The 23174-nt window shown below is 39.1% G+C and overlaps 1 protein-coding gene across 1 annotated transcript in view; it reads left to right on the forward strand.

Annotated features, from left to right (window-relative positions):
* Window positions 1-23174, forward strand: part of Lars1 (leucyl-tRNA synthetase 1) — a 63838-nt gene that overhangs the window by 10826 nt on the left and 29838 nt on the right. The window contains exons 6-20 of the mRNA XM_090331290.1: window positions 6239-6400; window positions 7916-8028; window positions 9224-9287; window positions 13379-13446; window positions 13543-13768; window positions 15099-15186; window positions 15274-15350; window positions 16601-16654; window positions 17816-17956; window positions 18549-18626; window positions 20079-20164; window positions 20253-20318; window positions 20409-20491; window positions 21059-21197; window positions 21932-22144. Coding sequence (XP_090187416.1) covers window positions 6239-6400; window positions 7916-8028; window positions 9224-9287; window positions 13379-13446; window positions 13543-13768; window positions 15099-15186; window positions 15274-15350; window positions 16601-16654; window positions 17816-17956; window positions 18549-18626; window positions 20079-20164; window positions 20253-20318; window positions 20409-20491; window positions 21059-21197; window positions 21932-22144 — 1658 coding nt within the window. The remainder of the gene's footprint in view (window positions 1-6238; window positions 6401-7915; window positions 8029-9223; window positions 9288-13378; window positions 13447-13542; window positions 13769-15098; window positions 15187-15273; window positions 15351-16600; window positions 16655-17815; window positions 17957-18548; window positions 18627-20078; window positions 20165-20252; window positions 20319-20408; window positions 20492-21058; window positions 21198-21931; window positions 22145-23174) is intronic.

Here is a 23174-nt window from a genome sequence, read left to right on the forward strand (position 1 = left end):
AATCGAACCCAGGTCTTCGTGCATGCTAGGCAAGCACTCAACAACTAGGCCAAACTCCGCCCCCCCCCCCCCCCCCCCCCCCCCCCCGTTTTCTTTTCAAGTCCTGGGGCTTGAACTCAGGGCCTAAGCACTGTCCTTGAGCCACAGTAGCACTTCCAGCCTTTTCTATGTATGTGGTACCAAGGAATCAAACCCAGGTCTTCGTGCATGATAGGCAATCACTCTACCACTAGGCCAAACTCATGATAGGCAATCACTCTACCACTAGGCCAAACTCCCGGCCCCAAATGTTACCATTTGTACTTGTTTCTTGTTGATTTTTCTTTTTCTTCCTTGTGAGGCAGTCTTTAAAAAGGAGTTGCAAGATAGTATAGAGTTCCCTTATAATCTTTGCCTGCTTGCCCTAATGTTAAAGCATATGTAAGTACAAAATCCTCAAAACTAAGGAATCAACATCACCACTGTATTATTTACTAAACTGCAGACTACATTTGGATTCTCACTTAAGATCTCAATCTTGATTATTTCAGCAGGTGGGATATACCAGACTGTTCTATTGTTAGATTTCATTTTTGCCTTTTGTAATTGATACATACATTGATAGATATTTCTGAGAAATACCTTCTTTTCAGTGTTTACTCACAACCATTACTACTATCTTGTTCTAATGTTGATTTTCAACTTTATTCTTCCTGTGTTTATTATCTAGCATTCTGAAGGAAAAGGTGTCTTTTTCCTTCCTCCCCATCTCTCTTTCTCTGGAAGTAGGTTTCTTTTTATTATTGTTAAGTAAGTATACAAAGGGTTTCAATGTAACATGTCAGTTCATGAGTGTGTGCCTCTTGACATATGACACCTCTACCATTGTTCTCTTCCATCTGTCCCAACCCCACCCATCCCCTCAGGTTTCTTGGATCCATTTTCACATATGTATGTTGAATGTTAGGACTATTCTCTTTCACCCTTCTCTCCATAATCTGCCCTCCTGTCCTTTGACCTCATCCCACCTCTGACAGCACATGTTCTCTAGCTTTCTGGTATTCCATTTTATTAAACTGTAAGTTAGCTGTTCAAAGGAATCTTTCCTTGTGTATCCCATATTATCTGCATATGACCCTGTATATGTTGTCATATGTTTATAATTTAGGTCCAGCTTTCACATAAGAGAGAAAACATGTGCCCTTTGTTTTTCCCAGACTGATTTACTTCAAATAATTTTAGGAGATATTATTTTTTTTTTGGTGGGTCATGGTGCTTGAACTAGGTAGGCCTGAGCTCTTCAGCTGAAGGCTACCTCTTTACCCTTGAGCCAAGCTCCACTTCCCTTTTTCTTTTTCTTTCTTTCTTTTTTTTTTTTTTTGGTGATTAATAGAGGGGGTACAGTTATATTAGTTAGAAGGTGTATAACTTCACATACATTGATACCTCTTCTCATGTTTTTGTCCCTATTCCCCCCTCCGGAGATAAGTTTTTTTTTTTTGAGATAAGTTTTTTAGTGTCTTCTCTGTGATTCATTTCATTTGTCTGAGCTTTAGTACCTTAAAAACAATTATCTTTAAGGAGTTGTACAAAGGTGTTGCCATTTAACAAGGCAATTAAATGTCATTTACAGGTCCAGGAGCATGGCCTAGTGGTAGAGTGCTCACCTATTATGCACAAAGACCCGGGTTTGATTCCGTGGTGCCACATACATAGAAAAATCCAGAAATAGTGCTGTGGGCTGGGAGCATAGCCTAGTGGTAGAGTGCTCACCTAGCATGCACTAAGCCCTGGGTTCAATTCTTCTGTACCCCATATCCAGAAAAAGCTGGAAGTGGCACTGTGGCTTAAGTGGCAGAGTGTTAGCCTTGAGCAAAAAAATAGTGTCCAAGGACAGTGCCCAGGCCATGAGTTCAAGTTCAAGCCCCAGGACTGACAAGAAAAAAAGAACTGATGCTGTGGCTCCAGTAGTGGAGCTCTTGAGAAGGCCCAAGGACAGTGCTCAGGCTCTGACCCCAAGCCCCAGGACTGCCCCCACATCCTCTCCCCCCCCAAAAAAAGTCAGTTACAGTTTGAGCAATACTTTGATAGACACTTTGAGACTATGTCTGGAGTACCTTTCTGATGGTCAGTTTCAATTCTCTTATTCTTCCTTCTTATCTAGAATTCTGAAAAATAAGATGTCCTTTTTCCCATTTGCTTTTTCAATACTTTTTGTATTAGTGTTGAGTATTTAATTCTTTACATAGGGCTTCTTATTGTAGTGTTGTTATTCTCTGATTCTAACTTTGGTCACTGGGAATTATTTCAGTTTGGTACCAATTCCATTTGACATGCTTTTTTTTTTTTTTTTTTTTTTTTTGCCAGTCCTGGGCTTGAGCTCATGGCCTGAGCACTGTCCTTGGACTTTCTCAAGGCTAGAGCTCTAACACTTAAGCCTTAGCACCACTTCTGGCTTTTATCTATGTATGTGGTACCAAGGAATCGAACCTGGGTCTTCATGCATGCTAGGCAAGCACTTTAACCACTAGGCCAAACTCCCGGCCCATTTGACATGCTTTTAACTTTTCTTGTTAAAAAACACTTTCTTTTTAAAAATTAATTAATTAATTAATTATTTTTTTTTGCCAGTCCTGGGCTTGAGCTCAGGGACTGAGCACTGTCCTTGGACTTTCTCAAGGCTAGAGTTCTACCACTTGAGCCTCAGCACCAATTTCAGCTTTTTCCTATGTATGTGGTACCGAGGAATTGAATGTGGGTCTTCGTGCATGCTAGGCAAGCAGTCTATCACGAGGCCAAACTCTTTGCCCATAAAACACTTTCTTAATGTCTAGTATCACAAGGTGCTCTAAGCTTATGTTCCTATGTATTCCCTGTTTCAGCTTTGGAATCAATCAGGGCTTTAAAGCTCCTTGGCTTCTCTTAGAAACCCTTATTCATTTTATTGAAGAATGGTTTTCAGAAACTGGTATGAAGGCCAGGTGTGCTTATGACTGCTGAATGTGACTACTTTGAGACTCCCTCAATGGGAAAGAGATATGCCATATCTTTGTCCATATACCTAATTTATCTGTGTGTGAAAACAAATGAATTCATAATCGTATTTTTATCAGCATGAATAATTCTAGCATTCTTCCTTTGTTTTTATATATGATAACCAAGAACCTGGCTCTTATTATTTATTATATTGTTAGGGTCCAGTCCCCCAATATTAGGGTCCGTGATCGAAGGAACAAGTCTGACACAAAAGCAGAAGTTAAACAGTTTTATTCTGTGCCTAGCATCGAGAATCACACTGACCCGTGAGTGAGAGAGCTACCTCGTATCATCTTGGAAGGGCTTCTGGCGCACTGCTCTGGGGACCCCTTTCTTTCTTTCTTTTTTTTTTTTTTTTTTGCCAGTCCTGGGCTTGAGCTCAGGGCCTGAGCACTGCCTTGGACTTTCTCAAGGCTAGAGCTCTACCACTTGAGCCTCAGCACCACTTCTGGCTTTTTCCTACATGTGGTACCGAGGAATCGAACCTGGGTCTTCTTGCTAGGCAAGTACTTTAACCAAACTCCCGGCCCCTGGGGACCCCTTTCTTGACTTCCCCCAAAATCCATCCGCTATAGGCATTTCCCATCTTCATGACAAAGGAGTACTTGACCCAAGGCGCTGGCTGTAAAATCCCTGATACCAGCTCAGATTACAGGATCACTTAAACCAGGTGGGGTTACCAGAATTCCTCCCCCACCCAACCCACTTGGCCTGCCAGGAAATTCCCTCCCTTTCCTTTGGCATCAGTATGATTCTGGATGCTAGGCGCGGAATAAAACTGTCTAACTTCCTCTTTTGTGTCAGACTTGTTCCTTTGATCATGGACCCTAATATTGGGGGACTGGACCCTAACTATATTTATTTGTTAATTTCTACACTACTAGTAAAGTAGTTTTAGAATTTTTTTTTTTTTTTTGCCAGTCCTGGGGCTTGAACTCAGGGCCTGGGCACTGTCCTTGGACACTTTTTGCTCAAGGCTAGCACTCTACTACTTGAGCCACAGAGCCACTTCCGGCTTTTTCTGTGTATGTGATTCCAGGGAATCAAACCCAGGGTTTGTGCATGCTAGGCGAGCATGCTACCACTAACCCACGCTTCTGGCCATGGTTTAAGAATTCTAGTTTTAGAATTATTATTTTTTAAATTTTATTTTTATTTTTTTAATATATTTTTTATTGTCATTAATAGAATAGTTACATTATATTCGCCAGATAGAAGGTGCATTACTTCACAAACATTGCTACCCTTTCTCATATTTTGGCCCACATTTTCCTACCCCCTAGTTTTAGAATTCTTATTTTTATACTCTTGGAAGAAACAGTTTTACCAACTAAAATACCATCAGGTTTTGTATATAATTATTTTCGTCTTTAGAGTCTATCTAGTTTTCCAGAATTCTTTTAATCAACTCCTTTCTTCCCCAATCCTTTAGTGTGGTTAGGTCATGAATTTATAATATAATTAGAAACTTTATGTCTGGAATTCCATCCTATATTTTCTCCACACCCTGGTTGAATTATATTCAGCAAAAATTTACTTCATGCAAAGTTCTACAGGTCTGAGAAATGGTAGATTTATGTTAAAAATTTCCTACATTTTAAATTATGTCTCTAATTGTGACATTTGGTTTGTCTTTCTGATATTGATAAATATTGGAAAAGGAGAGAGCTCTTGCCAGTAGCTTTTAGGTAAAATAAAACTGATTTATGTGGATACAAGCTGGTAGAGGTGAAGTAAAAACAAGAGAAAAGATTTTGTGTGTGTGTGAGGGGCGGTCATGAGACTTGAACTCGCCCTGGGCACTGTACATGAGCTCTTCATATCTAGGCCACCACCCTAACCTGGGCCTGGGTGTTGTCCCTGAGCTCTTCAGCTCTAGGCTAGCCTCCAGCGTAGCTAGGATTACTGGTGTGAGCCACCGCCCTCCCCTTCCCCCGATCCCGCCCTGAGCCACTGCCAGGCAAGAGGAAGGATTTTTTTTTTGCCAGTCCTGGGGCTTGAACTTAGGGTCTGGATACTGTCTGTCCTTGGGCTTTCTCAAGGCTAACACCACAGCACCACTTTTGGCTTTTTCTGTGTATGTGCTACTGAGGAATTGAACCCAGAGCTTTATGCATGCTAGGCAAGCACTCTACCACTAGGCAAGGCCTTTAGGAAAGGAAGTCAATGGCAAAGAAAAGTGAAACTTTTGTTCTGTGCTAGGCATCTTAGAAGGTAGTTTTAAAACAGTCTTTTAAGCTGGGCGAGGTGGCTCACGCCTGTAATCCTAGTTACTCAGGAGGCCGAGATCTGAGTATGAGGTTCCAAGCTGGGCAGTAAGTAGGGCTCAAGGGTAGGGTGGTACCTTTGAGCTGAAGAGCTCAGGGGCAGCTCTCAGGCTGCCCCATGATCTACAAAAACCAACCAACCAAACAAACCAGTCACCTAGCAGAGGATCACAATAGTTCAAAAGCTATATGCATATGGTCATACAGAATGAGATTAACCAAATGAACTTTAGGTTATGGTAACAAGAGGTTTACCTTTGTAATTGGTGCTCTTAATGTACTATGGGAAGTTATTTCTTTTCTTTTTTTTTTCCACTTATGGTTAATCTCATGTAGTTACTATATCTGACTTTGTTACCTCGTATACTGTATATACACTTACTTGTTTATTTGAAATAGGGAAGGGAGGGGGCAAACAAGGTGATTGGGAGGGGGTTGAGGGAGGGAACAGGGGACAAAAACATGAGAAGGGGTATCAGGGTTCAAGAAGTACCTCACGAATGCAACTGTTACCCCTCTATACATTATCCCAGCAATAAAATACAATAAAGATAAATTAAAAAAAACTGATATATGTAGTATTAAAAGGAAGAAATTGAAGTTTGATTCTGAAGTCTTGGTTCACTACTGGTAGTTCTTTGTGGCTCCATGTATTTAGTTATCATTAAAAATTCTAATTTTTCTTAGCTTACAATAGTTATACAAAGGGGGCTTTCATTTTTTACCACACATGTTTACAGTATAGTCCAATCAATCACTGTCCCTTTCATACTTCTTTGTTTCCAGTTTTGTAGACAGAATGGTACCATTAACTCCTGTAGTGTTCTCATGTATCAACAACAATGCTCGAGAATTAAAAATATTACATTGGGATTATTCATTTAAAATTGCTGTGGTCCTGGAATGCATTTGTTGGTAATTCTTTGATGGAGGTTGTTTTTGTTTGTTGTTTTCAGAGCAAAGCTACTGCTAAAGCTGGATCTTCTAAGTATCAGTGGGACATAATGAAATCTCTTGGGCTGTCTGATGAAGAGATAGTAAAATTTTCTGAAGCAGAACATTGGCTGGAATATTTCCCACCACTGGCTATCCAGGACCTGAAAAGAATAGGTTTAAAGGTATACCATCACCTTATAGTTACAGAAAATGTGAAGAATGCATTTCTATTTCTGTGGCTTAAAAAAATATGAGCCGGCTCCTAAATTTAGAATAAAACATTATATCTGGATGGTACTGGGAAATTGTACCATCTCATGCCTGACCCCTCCCGGGAATATGGGAGCAGAAAACATTGTAGTGTTTGTCTCACTGCAGGGTATATTGATAATATTGACACTTAGTAGAAAAGAGTTATATTCAAAGAGTATGAAGAAGCTGGAGATTAAATATTTAGGAGTATATAAAGTTATTTCTTTTTAATTTATTATAATTTCTTTCTTTCTTTTTTTTTTTTTTTTTGTTGTTGTTGTTGGTTATGGTGTTTGAACTCTGGGCCTGAGCGTTTTCCCTCAGCTCAAGGCTGCTGTCCTACTCTTTGAGCCATAGCGCCACTTCCGGTTTTCTGGTGTTTAATTGGAGATAAGAGTCTCCTGGACTTTAGTGCTGGGCTGGCTTTGAACCATGATCCTCAGAGCTCAGCTGCCTGAGTAGCTAGGATTGCAGACGTGAGCCACCTTGCCCGGCATTATAATTTCTGTATACTTGTTAATAAGCAAATTCTTATAAGCATCAATTAAGCACAAATTATTAAAGTGATTGATAATTTTTACAAAGTGGATTTTGACTATTTTGTGTGCATGTGTGTGTGTGTGTGTGTGTGTGTGTGTGTGTGTGTGTGTGTTTTCTGGTCATGGGGGCTAGAGGTCAGGGGTTGGGAACTGTTCCTGAGCTTTTTTGCTCAAGATTAGTGCTTTACCACTTTGAGCCACTTCCAGTTTTTGAGTGCTTAATTGAAGTTTTCTGCCCAGGCTGACTTTGAACTGTGATCCTTAGATCTTAGCTTTCTGAGCGGCTAGGATTACAGGTGTGAGCCACTGGCTCTTGGCTCTCATTTTTTTTTTTTTTCTTTGTTGTGGGGCTTGAACTCTGGGCCTGAGCACTGTCCTTGGGCTTTTTTTCTCAAGGCTAGCTCTCTGCCCCTTGAGCCATAGCACCACTTGGGCTTTTCTATTGTGGTACTGAGGAATCAAACCTGGGTCTTCGTCCATGATAGACAAGCACTCTACCACTAGGTTAAATGCCTGCCCCCCCATCCCCATTTTTTTTTTTTTGAGCAGTTAAAGTTATTCTAAGTTGGGGAATAAAGAAGAATAAAACCTGGAGCTGGTGGCTCACACCTATAATCCAGGATGCAAAGACAGCCTGAGCAGAAAAAGTCCCTGTGAGACTTTTATGTCTAGATAACTTCTAGAAAACCAGAAGTAGAGCTGTTGCTCAAAGTGGTAGAGCTCTAATCTTCAGCTAAAAAAGCTCAGGGACAGGGCTCAGGCCTGAAGTTCAAGTCCTATAACTGACCAAAAATAAATAAATAAATAAATAAAGATAAAAAACACCAGAAAAAGTAAATAATTAGTTCATATAATTTCTTATATTTTTGTATGTTTTTCAAAAATTACCATTTTCTCATTCTGTAGGTAGACTGGAGGCGTTCTTTCATCACCACTGATGTTAACCCTTACTATGATTCATTTGTCAGATGGCAATTTTTAACACTAAGAGAAAGAAATAAAATTAAATTTGGAAAGCGGTAAGTTTGTTGTCCTTCATTATAGTAAAGCAGAAATTATATGATTCTTTCTTTATATTTCAGTATTCATAGTATTTATTCAGTGTTCATTGTCTTTCCCTCCCTTTTTGTTTTTTTCTTTTTTGGTGCCAGTTCAGGGACTGAGGGCCTATGTGTTGTTGGTAAGCTCAAGGCTAGCACTGCACCACTTGAATTACAGCTCCATTTCTAGCTTTTTGCTGGTTAATTGGTTATTAGAGTCTGACAGACTTTCTTCTTGGATTGGCTTCAAACAGATGTTGTTCAGATCTCAGCCTGTTGAGTAATCGGGATTATAGGAACGAACCACCAGTGCCTGGCTTTCCATCCACCCCCCCCCATCAGTGTTTCTTTTGTTTGGGTGTTAAGATTCAGTCTGTTTCTTGCTTATGCCTTAGTACTGATCTTTATCCCCACTCTTGTTAGTGCTTTAATTTCTCTGATTATCTGTTGTGTAGTGGAGTATGCCTATATTTCCAGCTACTTGGTAGGCAGAGGTAGGATTAAGGTCTGAGATGGGACTGGACAAAACTCAAGACCTTATTTGGAAATTAAAAGTAGAGGGACTAAGAGTATATATCAAATGCATTGTACTCATAAGCTGACTTGTGGCATTGAAAGCCCTTTAAAAAAATAAAAAATATAAAAAAAACCCGGGAATGTAGCTTAAGTGGTAGAGTGCTATCTTATTAACCTAAAGGCCCCACATTAGATCCCCAAACCACCAAAAACCAAGTTTTCTGTTTTACTGAGCTGCCTTGTGTTTGTACTAACTGGATTCATACAGAATGAAATCTGTATGAAATGAAATCTGGACAAGCAAGAAAATAATCATTGTTATAATTCTATTCTCTATAAATTGTAAATAATTTAGAGATTCTTGCTTGTGTATGTATATTGAAGCAACTTAGAGCTTATAAATGAAATTATATTTTACCATGATTTTAGTCATGTCACAAAACTAATATTCATATTTTTTAGTGGTATTACCTTTGATGAAGGTAAAAAACTTCTCATAAGTAATGAAGTTGACAGAATTACTCTCAAGTCTAAATAATAGAAGAAAATATTTGCTGAGAAATTTCATGTAAGACATGTAAGATGCTAGCAACACTGGCAAATAAACTAGAATATAACTTGCATATTATAACAATACCTGTTGCTTATTATCTTGTAGGCATACCATTTATTCTCCAAAGGATGGACAGCCTTGCATGGACCATGACAGACAAACTGGAGAGGTGATTATGCTGTAATTAAAATCTTTTAATTTATCATAGAGTTTCAGATCAGAAACTTAAAAAATATAACCTAACTATATTACAATGCTGACATGTATGGTAAGATCATGGTACTCTGGTGAGTATGAAAAGGGAGATAGCATTATGACAGGGACCTGTGTCTTACTTAGGACCTGGCATACACTCAGAAGTCTGTGGACCAGCTGTAGCAAGTAGGAAATTACATTGATAAGCCTCACCCCTAAACTGCCACATTAGAACCTCTATGAGTATGGCTTAGGAATTTGTTTTTACATTTATCATGTGATTCATATGCATATTAATATTTGAGAAGCATCATTTGGAAAATACTGTTCTAAAGAGAAGAATGTGGGGAAAAGTAATAAGATATGGCTAACTTTTGAGGTACACAGATTCCATTTATATGTGCTTTAATTGTGTCTAGTTGCTCATTTCCAGAGTATTAATAGCCATGCAGGATAGGTTTCTCTTCATGCTATTAGAGAACACATTAATAGTATTATTCTTATGATACTTGAATAAAGAAAGCAAGAGTGTTTGTCCTAAAGCCTTGGCTTATTATCTGAGCTCACAAATTCAGTCATGTATATATCTGAATACCACAGATTAATTTATACAGAATAAAGGTTTATTTACCTATTAGTTCTAGAGACTCCAAGGCCAAAGGAATATCTCAGGTGAAGGCCTTCCTTTTTTTTTTGGTCAATCCTGGGGCTTGAACTCAGGGCCTAGGCACTGTTCTTTGACACTTTTTGCTCAAGGCTAATGCTTGGCCACTTGAGCCACAGCACCACTCCCTGCTTTTTCTGTGTATGTGGTACTGAGGAATTGAACTCAGGGTTTTGTGCATGCTAGGGGAGCAGTCTACCACTAGGCTATGCCCCCCACCCCTGCCCCAAGGCCTTCCTTTTAGTAGAGATTATCTGTAGACTTCAGAGGTGGAGCCTGGCAGCACAAGATACCAGGACCACCCCTGAGAGACTGAGGCAAATTGCCTTTTATGATATCCACTCTTAAGACAGACTATTAGGACTGGGAGTTTGGCCTAGTGTTAGAGTGCTTGCCTAGCATGCATGAAATGAAGACCAGGGTTCGGTTCCTTGATACCAGATACATAGAAAAAAAAGCTAGAAATGGTGCTGTGGTTCAAGTGGTAGAGTTATAGCCTTGAGAAAGCTCAAGGACAGTGCTCAGGCCCTGAGTTCAAACCTAGGACTGGCCAAAAAAAAAAAAAAAAAAAAAAAGGAAAACCCCTGAGTTTAAGCTGAAGGAAGATCTGATAGCTTTCTCAAGGCTAGAGCTCTACCATTTGAGCCATAGCACCATTTCCAGCTTTTTCTATATGTGTGGTACTGAGGAATTGAACCTGGGTCTTTGTGTATGCTAGATAAGCATTTTACTACTAGGCCAAACTCCTGGCCCCTGGTTTTTGTTTTTTAGCTATATCTTTTTTGCCTTTTCTTGGTACTGGGGATTGAACCCAGGACATTGCAGTTGTTAGGCAAGTGCTTTTATTACTGGGCTACATCCCAGTCTGAACTCAGACTGGGCACTGTCCCTAGGTTTTTTTGCTAAAGACTAGAGTTCTACCCCCACTTGAGCTGAAGCTCCACGTCTAGCTCTTGTGATTTTTTTTTTAATTTTATTTTCTCTTTTTCTTTTTTTTTTTCTTTTTTTTTTGCCAGCCCTGGGCTTGGGCTCAGGGCCTGAGCACTGTCCTTGGACTTTCTCAAGGCTAGCACTCTACCACTTGAGCCTCAGCACCACTTCCGGCTTTTTGCTATGCATGTGGTACAGAGGAATCGAACCTGGGTCTTCGTGCATGCTAGGCAAGCACTCTACCACTAGGCCAAACTTCCAGCCCGTGATGTTTAATTGGAGATAAGAGTCACAGACTCACTCTTTCTTTCTCTCTTTCTCTCTTTCTCCCTTTCTCTCTTTTTCCCTTTCTCTCTCTCTCTCTCTCTCTCTCTCTCTCTCTCTCTCTCTCTCTCTCTCTCTCTCTCTTTCTTTCTTTCTTTTTTTTTAGCTATGGGGCTTGAACTTGGCCTGGGCCCTGTCCCTGAGCTCTTCAGCTCAAGGCTATAGCCCTACCCCCGGGCCTGGGCATTGTCCCTGAGCTCTCCAGCTCAAGCTATCACCTTACCCTGAGCCAAGGCCCACTTCCCCATTTTCTAGAGGGTAACTGGAAATAAGAATCTCAGGTCTTTTGTGCCAGGCTGGCTTTGAACCTTGATCCTCAGATCTCAGCCTTCTGAGTAGCTAGGATTACAGACGTGAGCCACCACTGGGCAGAGTCACAGACTTTCTTGAGCAGGCTGGCTTCACATTGTGATCCTCAGATCTCAGCCTTCTGAACCATTGGCACTCAGCTTCTTCCTTCCTTTTTTCTTGGGACTAGACTTGAATTCAGAGCTTTATACTTTATTTTTTTGGGTGGGGTGGGGGGGCAGGAGGGTGTCATGGGGCTTGAACTCTGGGCCTGGGTGCTGTCCCTGTGTCCTTGAGCTCTTCAGCTCAAGGCTACCACCCTACCCCTGGAGCTACAGCCCCACTTCCCATTTTCTAGAGGTTAACTGGGGGTAAGAGTCTCTTGGTCTTTAGTGCCCTGGCTGGCTTTGAACTGTCATCCTCAGATCTCAGCTTCCTGAGTATCTAGGATTACAGGCGTGAGCCACTGTGTTCGGCAAGCTTTACACTCTTATTCATGGTTGGCACTCTACCACTTAAGTGGAAAATTATGAACCTTTAAGTTTTGAATTTGATATAGCTCTCAAAATATTTTGTAATTTGGTACATTTTAGATGTCATTTTCTTCTAGTTTTTTCTATCTCACCCCTCCCTCCCCTCAAGTTGTATAGTTCCAAAATTCACCCCTTGGCTCACTGTTTATGTGCTTTCCCTCACTTCCCCAAATTAGATAAACTTACATCCTAGACAAGGAGTACAGACATCAAAAGCAGTGACAAAAGGGAAAAAACTGGAGGGAAAAAGAAAAAAGAAAACCTATGTAGTTTTATAGTCAGTGGTAGCAATAGCCTAAATTCCAGTAATGGCTCATAGAGTTTGAAAGCATTTTAGAAAAATTATCTTAGTTGTTATTTGGGACATTTTATGTGAGACATTGCACTTAAGAAAGCAAGGTTTTATTTGTGTCTTAAGCCATTTGCCTTGCTTTGTAAAGGACTTTGTTTCTCAAGTACTCAAGTACTGTCATTTTGCAAAAGAAAATCTTTATATGAAAAATACAAAAACTGTTACTAAGTGGACAACAGGGAAGGTGCTAGCCCCACGTCTGGGCCTGCCCACTGTGTATCCAGGGACTTGGTCTCTTCCGTTCTGCCCAATTACTTTGGGTATACTTTTCTTTTTATGGAATGAGGAAATTCTCCAAAGGGTCAGACTGAGAATGTAGTAAGCCTGAGGCTGGCACAGACCCCTCTGGTATTCCCCACGCTTTGTTCCACCAGCCAGACCAGCCAGTCTCAACATGGAGCTCCTGAATGTGCTGAGGTGGTACCCAACATCCTGTGATGTTAAGATGTCCTGTATTCCAATACTGCTGAACGATGTGGGTGTGCCCACTCTGCTCATTTTTCTCACTGTGCTACCTCTAACTCCTACGTGTGGTATGTGTGGCCATTACCAATGTATGGCTCAGTGCTGAGAGCCTCCATGGTTGCAAATAAATACCTGCAGGCATGGGAAAAACAACAAAACCAAACAAGGTTTTTAGATTATGTCTATTGGGTCAGACCATTAGTCTGGGAATTAGTACGTTTAGAATGTTACATTATCTGATACCTGGTCCAGTGTGTAGCTGTGATGATTGCCCTCTGGAACTTGCACTGGGGGATTGGAGTTGATTGCTTTGGAACTCCCATTTTGATGATGACAGCAAGTCCCTCCTTACATAATACAGTTCCACGCAATGGCCGGTGGTAGTCTCTCTACTACTAACCATGGAAGGACCCTATGTCAGAAACTTGAGTCAGATCTCTCACATAGATGAGTGAATTTAATCCAAGCCTTTTTTCCCACTTAGACTTTTGTTTTGTTAATTGGCTTAGGGTGTTGGACCTCAGGAATACACGTTAATCAAATTGAAAGTGCTGGAGCCATACCCATCCAAGTTAAGGTAGGTTTACCTTATCATTTCTTATCATTTCTGAATAATAAGGTAGTTATGAAGGAATCTTTTAATTTAATTTAAATATCCCCTTTTTCTTCTTAGTGGTCTGAAAGGTAAAAACATCTTCTTAGTTGCTGCTACTCTTAGACCTGAGACCATGTTTGGACAGACAAACTGTTGGGTTCATCCTAATCTGAAGTACATTGGATTTGAGACAGTAGATGGTGATATATTCATCTGCACCCAAAGAGCAGCCAGGAATATGTCATACCAGGGCCTTACTAAAAACAATGGCGTGGTGCCTGTTGTCAAAGAGTTAATGGGAGAGGTAAGTTTGGGTATTATATTTTTTCATGCATACAATTGGAAGAAAATTTCAACAGTGAAGCTTGAGGAAGAACATTGAAGGAAAACTTTTTATTTGATGTATACATGTAAATAGTGTATGTCAAATTTGCATTTTGTTGAATTTTCATATATATATTTGCTTTATTGAAAATTACCCAAATCAAGATACAGAGCAGTGGTTTTCCAAAAGTTCCAGACTGTACCTTTTCCTTCTAAGAGACTCTGCTCTGACTTCATTAACAATTAGTTGATATTCTTGAAGTTTATATAATAGCATTATGCTATTATATATGTACGATGCTATTATATATGCTATTATGTATGTACTTTTTTTGTCGGTCATGGGCTTTGAACACTGGGCCTAGGTGTTGTCCCTGAGCTCTTCAGCTAAAGGCTACTGCCCTACCCCTTGAGCCACAGTGCCACTTCCTCAGTATGTACTATTTAAAACACTTTTCTTTTATCCAGGCACTGGTGGCTCTCCCCTGCAAACTTAGCTACTTATGAGGCTGAGGTCTGAGGATCATGGTTCATAGCCAGTTCAGGAAGGAAAGTCTGTGAGACTCTTATCTTTTAATTAAGTATCCAAGAGTCTGAAGTAGAGCTGTGACTCAAGTGGTAGAGTTCTAGCTTTGAATAAAAAAAAGCTCAGGAACAGCACCCAGGACATAACTTTAGACCCCAGGGATCAGCACACATGCACAAAAACCTTTCAGGCCAGGTACCAGTGGTTTAGGCGTATAATCCTAGCTACTTGGGGCTGAGGTCTGAGCCAGCTGATCTGATCTCAGCTGAAAGCCAGCCCAGGCAGAAAAGTCCTTGTGAAGCTCTTATCTCCAACTAACCACTCAAAAATTGGAAGTGGTACTGTGGCTCAAAGTAGAGTGCTAGCCTTGAGCAGAAGAGCTCAGGGACAGTGCCCAGGCTCTGGGTTCAAGCCCTATTATGACAAAACAGAAAAAGCAAAAACAAACTTTAAAGCATTTTTTTGTTAGCTTACATTAGTTGTTTAGAGGCAGATTTCATTGTTACATTTCTAATTATGTACTCTTTTGTTTTTTGCCCAACCATTGTACAGTTGATACATGTTATACATAGGAGAATTTAAAATTGCTGTGTATTTATTTTATATCTCTAAGTCAGCATATTGTTAACTGTAGTCACCATGTTGTATAGTAATAGAGCTTAGTAAATTCATTTCTATTTTTAATCGAGGGTTCTTGAGTTTATGATACTAATATTGTTTAAATTTTAATGGTTATAATACCATTTTCTTTACCTCTTCTGATTTTTTTTTTCCCCTCATGCAGGAAATTCTTGGTGCATCGCTCTCTGCACCTTTGACATGCTACAAAGTGATCTATGTTCTCCCAATGCTCACTATTAAAGAAGACAAAGGTAGCATTTGTTTATTTCTAAGAATACTTGAATGCTTGCATAATGTGGTTTGCTTGTGTTAGTTAATTACACTCTTTCTTTTATAAGGCACTGGTGTGGTCACAAGTGTTCCTTCTGACTCCCCTGATGATTTTGCTGCCTTCAGAGACATGAAGAAAAAGCAAGCAAGTATCTGAGTTTCTTATTCTTGGTTTGTCTTCATGGTCATTGGTGAGGTGCTGTGGAACTTACTATGAAATTAGGTTGAAAGATGCGCAATTTTCTTTTCATCTGTTACCTCATTGTTTTATATGTTTATGGGTTTTGTTGTTTACCTTTTCATTGTAATAACCTTAAGTGATCATCTCTGCATCTCTGTGTAATTTTATATTTAGCTTTGCAGTTTCATCATATAGTCCACTTACAGTAAGTTAAGTTTTAAAGAGGTACAGGTCCCTTCTTGAGGTATTTGGTAAAATTATAAATCTATGTATGGAAAGGAAAACAAGTAATAGCTTAAAAAAGATTTTTATCCAGATACCAGTGGCTCATACCTATAGTCTTAGCTACCAAGGAGGCAGAAATAGATCTGAGGATGTATTAGCATACTAAGTTTGTAGTCTGAAGCCAGCCAGGGTAGATAATCTTGAGAGACTTTATTTATTTATTTATTTTTAAATTTGTCATGGGGCTTGAACTCTGGGCCTGGGTGCTGTCCTTGAGCTCTTCAGCTCAAGGCTAGCGCTCTACCACTTTCAGCCACAGTGCCACTTCTACTTTTCTGATCATTAATTGGAGATAAGAATCTTACTAACTTTTGTGTCTGGGCTGGCTTTGAACTGTGATCCTCAGATCTCAGCTTCCTGAGTAGGATTACAGTTGTGAGCCACTGGTGCTCGGCCTGAGAGACTTTTCAAAAAGCTGGGGCCAGGATGTAGGCTGAGTGGTAGAGTGCTAACCTAGCATTCATGAAACCCTGGATTTGATTCCTTGGTACTACACACATAGAAAAAGCCACAAGTGGTGCTGTGGCTTGCCTTGAGAAAGCCCAAGGATAGTGTCCAGGCCCTGAGTTCAAGCCCCAGGACTGGCAAAAAAAAAAAAAAAAGCAGAAAGCCGGAACTGGAGGCATGGCTCAAATTGAGTACATCATCCGTAAGTAAAAGCTGAGTGAGAGTGTGAGGCCTGGAGTCCAGGCCCTAGTACTGACATGTGTGCATGCACACACAAAGATATTTAGAGCCAGGTTTGCTTACACCCATAAGTAATTCTAGTACTGGAGGTGCTAAAGCAGGACAGTGTCCATATCGAGGCTAGCCTGGGCTGTGTAACAAGACATTGTCCCAAAACCCCAAAAACTTGGGAGTTGGCTTCTTTCAGTGATTGTACCAATAAATTGTTGTGCAGTTGTGTTAACTTGCTAATTTTTTTGTAGGCCTTACGGGTGAAATATGGAATCAGGGATGACATGGTCCTGCCGTTTGAGCCAGTGAGTACATGGGCCATTCCCAAGCTTCACATCTGTGTTAGAGAGAAGGAGAGATGGAGCAAGCATGTTTTCCTTTGTACAAATAAGAGACAGAATTTGCTTAAGGATTTATTCACTTTAATATATATATATATATATATATATATATATATATATATATATATATATATTTTGGCCAGTCCTGGCTTGAGCTCAGGGCCTGAGCACTGTCCTTGGATTTTCTCAAGGCTAGGACTTTACCACTTGAGCTTTAGCATCACTTCTGGCTTTTTTTTTCTATGTATGTGGTTACCGAGGAATTGAACCCTGGTCTTTGTGCATTCTAGGCAAGCAGTCTACCACTAGGCCAAACTCCCAGCCCCTCACTTTAATTTTATATGTTGTATGGCTGGTACCATCAGGGAAACCAATGGTAAGCATTTTCTTACCATTTGGCACCCTAAAAAAGCTGTATGTTCCAATTTTATATTAGTTTGTTTTCTTGGTATAGCCAATTTCCTGTTCCTAAAGACAAAAATTTGCTATATTAGTGATTACTGTTTATTTTATAGACTCTGATATTTTAAACACAATCCTCTGCAATTGTTTTATATGTATATTTTCATGTTAGTGCCTGCAGAGGAAAAGAAACGAAATTACTAGTAAAATAACTTCTATGAAGAATTCAGAAGATTTAGTAAGGGGTATAACTCAGTGAAAGAGTATTTGTCCAGTGTGAGTGAGGCCATGGGTTTGATTCACAATAATAATAAAAAATCCAGAAGATTTCATGTAGCCCCAAAGCAACCCCTCTACAAAAACAGTAGTTCACAATTTGCTGGTTGCAAACTTAGTTGTACCACATGGAGGTGGTGGGTGGGGTTGGTACGAAGTTTGGTTCACATGGTAAATTTGTCAACTGTGATTACTATGTGCCACTACTGTTAGGACATGCATAAGTTGAAATGACTTCACTGAAAACCAGAGGCAAAAGGACTGTGTCCTATATGCTATTTAAAAAAAAACTGTATTTTTTTTCTTTTCCTGTTTGGTACTGGGGACTGAACTGAAGACTGTACTTGCAAGTGCTTTACCATTGAGCTATATCCTAGTCAAAAAATAGCAAAAATCTGCTATTTTTTGTCTAGTCATTGAGAATGTTGAAATTGCTGTTTTCTGTAGGTCCCAGTCCTTGAAATACCAGGTTTTGGAAATCTTGCTGCTGTAACTGTTTGTGATGAGCTGAAAATTCAGAGCCAGAATGACAGAGAAAAACTTGCAGAAGCAAAGGAGAAATTATATCTAAAAGGATTTTATGAAGGTGTAAGTGATAATTTTCATTTTTTTCATTTGATTTATTCTATGCTTTGTGATTTTGTTGCTTGATGATTTTTAAAAAGATTAAGAATTCAGTGCAGTTTCAGTAATACATTGATTTGTAAAAGGTTAATATGAAATTATGTTTTCTGAATTTCTTTTACCTAAAAATGTTTCTAGAAATTACCCTTTTGTGTCCTTTGGGAATCTCTAGAAAATATGTTTCTTGAGAAGCTATTTAAAAGTAGCTTATATGAGTATGAATTAGATTTCAGAGCTTCATTACATATAAAATGACTTTAATGCTTTTCTCCCCCCCCCCTTTTTGTTTGCTGGTATTGGGGCTTGAACTCAGAGCCTGGATGCTGTCTGTGAACTTCTTTGCTCAAGACAAATGTTCTGCCTCTTCTAGCTTTTTTGGTTGCTTGTTGGAGATTAGAGTCTCCCAAGATAAGCATTTATGCTTATACATTGATAATTTTTACACTAAAAGTACTTTGGTTTTAGGAGTGGAAGAAAAAATAATAAGGAAAAACTTAAAAAGTCAAAGCAACTTCTCATTGTTTTATGTGTATTTTTTTTCCTTTCATCTTTTTAGGTAATGTTGGTGGATGGATTTAAAGGACAGAAGATTCAAGATGTTAAGAAGACTATTCAGAAAAAGATGATAGATGCTGTATGTGATAGACTGTCCTCTGAAGGCTGTTTTGAAAGTGTTGTTAATAAACTTAAGTTTTACTAGTAGTGAATTCTGTAGAATCTGGAACTGTATCAAAGGTTTTATGACAGAACTGGGGTTATTTAGTAATTCACTTAACTTGAACATCCGCCTGTGAGGTGGATGAAGATAGTATTCAAAAACTAAACACATATAAAGAACTTTAATGATATTTTTTGTCAGTGGTCATTTTAGATGCTGTTATAATTATGGTACTTTATTTCTTTCACCTCTACTTCTTCCCTCCATTTTTGTAATAAATCCTTTTTTTTTTTTTTTTTTAAACCTGGCTTGCTAAGCAGGCACTCTATCACTTAACCTACTTTTAGCCCTATGAAGTTTTTTAGTGCATTGATAGGAAATGTCACTTTATTCCAGTAGAGGAAATCTGGGAAAGAACCATGGGCTTTGGGGAAACCTTGATGTTTATCTGTGTTACTATTGACTCTTGAGCTTGTTACATTCCCACAGAAGGTTCTTCTAGTCACTGAATTAAAGTCTATACATCTGGGAGCCGATTGGGGACTCATTGGTAGGAATGGCTATCAATATCTAATGTGTTGTTGGTTTTTACTGTTTTTGCCCTCTTTTTGCTCAGTCTGGCCTCAAACTGTGCTCCTCACATTCTCACTCCCAAGTTGGTAGGATTATAGGTATGAGCCATCAGTGCTGGGGGAATCAACTTTTTGTGCCAGTTCTGGGGCTGGAACTTAGGACCTGGGCACTGTCTTGAATTTTTGTTCTCAAGGTTGTTGCTGTACCATATAAAGCCGTAGCTCCATTTTGGCTTTTTGTTGGCTAACTGGAGATAATGTGGACTGTCATGGACTTTGCTGCCTAGGCTGGCTTCAAACCACAATCTTCAAATCTCAGCTTCCTTATAAGTTAGGATATGAGCCACTGGCACCCAGCTTCATGGCTTTTTTTTTTTTTCTTTCTAGTCCTGGGACTTGAGCTCAAGGCCTGGGTACTTCTTTTGCTCAAGGCTAGCACTCTATCACTTGAGCCACTTGTGGATTTTTCTGTTTATGTGGTACTGAGGAATTGAACCCATGGCATTCCACCAGTAAGCCACATTCCCAGTCCCGCAATTTTATCTTTATAGTGAAACAAATGTCATAGGAAGCCTAACTATCAAACCATAACATAAGGAGCTGCTAAACTATGTTCATTTTTCACTGTTGAACTTAGGGAAAATTATCCTTTTGTTGCATGTGTATGCCATTTCAAAAACAAGTGTTAAATGTAGAAGGAAGGGCAGGTAACTTTAACCTTGGGAGAGAGAAGACAGTGAAAAGTGAGCTTTGATTATTGGGGACCTAATATATTTCTTTTGAAAGTAGCTTTTATTACCTCCAATAATGGAGGTTGGTTTGTTATAATATCTGACATTTATTTTTGCCCTCTTAGGGGGATGCACTGATTTACATGGAACCTGAGAAACAAGTCATATCCAGGTCTTCAGATGAATGTGTTGTGGCTCTGTGTGACCAGTGGTTAGTCTATCTTAAAGTAATAAAATTCTGTTTGTCGGTTTTCCCATCTGACTTAAACACTAATAAATAATAATTTGACCATTACCAGGTACTTGGATTATGGAGAAGAAAACTGGAAAAAACAGACTTCTCAGTGCTTGAAGAACTTGGAAACGTAAGATAAAAGGAAGAGTAGAGGGAAATGAGATAAGAAACACAGGAGATAATAAGGCAGAGTGAGATACTTTGTAATTGCTTTTTCTAGATTCGGTGAGGAGACCAGGAGGAATTTTGAAGCTTCCTTAGATTGGCTACAAGAACATGCTTGCTCAAGAACTTATGGTTTAGGTAAGCAAACTGCATACATTTCTGTTTGAATGACTTGTCTGTTACACAACAAATACACATCTTTACCTTTTCTTTGAACTGTGAATGACAGGTTTTGGTAGAAGACAAGGGAAATCAGGATGTGATTTTCTATGTCCTCTTAACCTATATAGCTTATTTATTTATTTATTTATTTATTTTTAATAGGAGGAGTTCAGAGCTTTACCTGTTTTCTTTCTTACCTACCATTTTATTTTGCTTTATTTATTTATTTATTTATTTATTTATTTATTTATTTATTTTTGCCAATCCTGGGGCTTGAACTTAGGGCCTGGGCATTGTCCTTGGGCTTTCTCAAGGCTAGTACTCTACCACTTGAGTCACAGTATTTTCTGTGTATGTGGTACCCAGGAATCGAACCCCAGGGTTTTGTGCATGCTAGGTAAGCACTCTTTCAGTAGGCCACACTCCCGGCCCCTTATTTTATTTTTATTTAAGTAGAATTGAAGAACTTCTAAACGAGTGAATTGAAAATATGGATTTTAAGATGATTCCATAAGCATAAAGTTTCTTCTTTTGACATTGTAGGCACTCGCCTGCCATGGGATGAGCAATGGCTTATCGAGTCACTTTCCGATTCCACTATTTACATGGCATTCTACACAGTTGCTCATCTGTTGCAGGGGGGTAACTTGAGTGGACATGGGGAATCTCCACTTGGCATCAGGTTGGTAAATTTAAGGGTAAGTTATGGGAAAGGAACGAGTTAGCAAGTGTTGTTGTCTTTTACTTTTTGTACTGAAAGTTTTCTTTTTACTTTTTCTTTTTTTTTAAGTTGTTACTTATGGGGCTTGAACTCTGGGCCTGGGCACTGTCCCTGAGCTTCTCAGCTCAAGGCTACCGCCCTACCCTTTGAGCCACAGTGCCACTTCCAGTTAATTGGAGATAAGAGTCTCAGATCCTTTTGTACCCAGGCTGGCTTTGAACTGTAGTCCTCAGATCTCAGCCTCTTGAATAGCTAGGATTACAGGCGTGAATCACCACACCTGGTGAAAGTTTTCATTTACTTAATTTTCATCAGAATCCAGTTAGCAGAAATGAGAGGTATTTTTAACTGTGGAATTGATAAAAATTAATAAAAAACTACTCCTCATTCATTCTTCATTCTTGCAGGAATTTTTTTTTCTTTTTTGATGCTCTAGATATTGAGAAGGATTCCTAATTTGTGGTTAGATAATTATTATGCATAAGTGTTTATAAGTTAAGTGTGTATATATATATATAAACATGCACACACAAACATGTATATACACATATGTTTATATGTATATATGTGCATGTATATGTGTATACATATATGTTTATGTGTATATACTTATATATACATGCATATGTATTATACACACATATATCTACACATACATATATAGCATATATATGTTTTGTTTTGTTTTAATATAGACCACAACAAATGACAAAGGAAGTTTGGGATTATATTTTCATCAAGAATGCTCCATTTCCTGAGACTCAGATCTCAAAGGAAAAATTAGATCAGTTAAAGCAAGAGTTTGAATACTGGTATCCTGTGGATCTTCGGACCTCTGGCAAGGATCTTATTCCAAATCATCTTTCATATTACCTTTATAATCATGTGGCAATGTGGCCAGAACAAAGGTGAATGCTAAAATGTGGGCTGGATTTATTCATTTTCATTGGATGTGTTTTATGCTTTCAAGTATCTGAGAACTTATTGTGGAGTTTATAGCTAGACTTTCCAGTTACACCGTTCTTCTTAATTAAAAATATAGTAAGCTGGGTGTACTAAATACAGCTGGGTGTTGGTAGTTCATACCTGTATTCCTAGCTACTTAAAAGGCTAAGATCTGAAAATCATGATTCAAAGCAAGTTTGGACAATTAACTACTGAAAATCCAGAAGTAGAGCTGTGGCACAAGTAGTAGAGCACTAGGACACACACACAGACACACACACACAGACACACACACACACTAAGATAGAAATTACATCATTTCTACTTAACTGTTACAGCTAGAAATCCTACCTTCCTCAGCTGCCAAAGTAGCAGATGCATTAATGATGTGCTAGTAATTAGTTTGACCTATCAGACATAGGAATAAAGACAATTTAAGCCACACATTCTTCTTTTTTTTTTTTGTCAATCCTGGGCCTTGAGCTCAGGGCCTGAGCACTGTCCTTGGGCTTTCTCAGGGCTAGAACTCTATCACTTGAGCCACTGCACCACTTCCGGCTTTTTTTTCTATGTGTGTGGTACCTAGGACTCGAATCCACCCTTCATGCATGCTACGCAAGCACTCTACCACTAGGTCAAACTCCCAGCCAGCCACACATTCTTTTAATCACTTGTAGTAACTGCTTTAGCCATCAGTACAAGTTATCAAACAAGATCTATGGTATTCACATTTTACAGACACTTACCAAGGCATGATAAAGTCAAGTAACAAACTGTCCAGTAATTGGCAATATTAGGCTGCAAACCCAGTGTCTGGCTCTAGAACTCCTACTCTCATTATTTTCCTCATGACCTCATTGCTAGAACAAATGACTGAGGAATGTGTACAGTTTGAAAATTAAAGAGTATATAAAAAAGTAAAAAGTTTCAAAGTAAACTTTCACCCTTATGGCACTATCTCTCTACTTCTCCCACTTCATTACTGCTACTGGT

Source organism: Megascapheus bottae, chromosome 4 (assembly GCF_031878675.1).
Source record: "Megascapheus bottae isolate mThoBot1 chromosome 4, mThoBot2.hap1, whole genome shotgun sequence".
Lineage (NCBI taxonomy): Eukaryota > Metazoa > Chordata > Mammalia > Rodentia > Geomyidae > Megascapheus > Megascapheus bottae.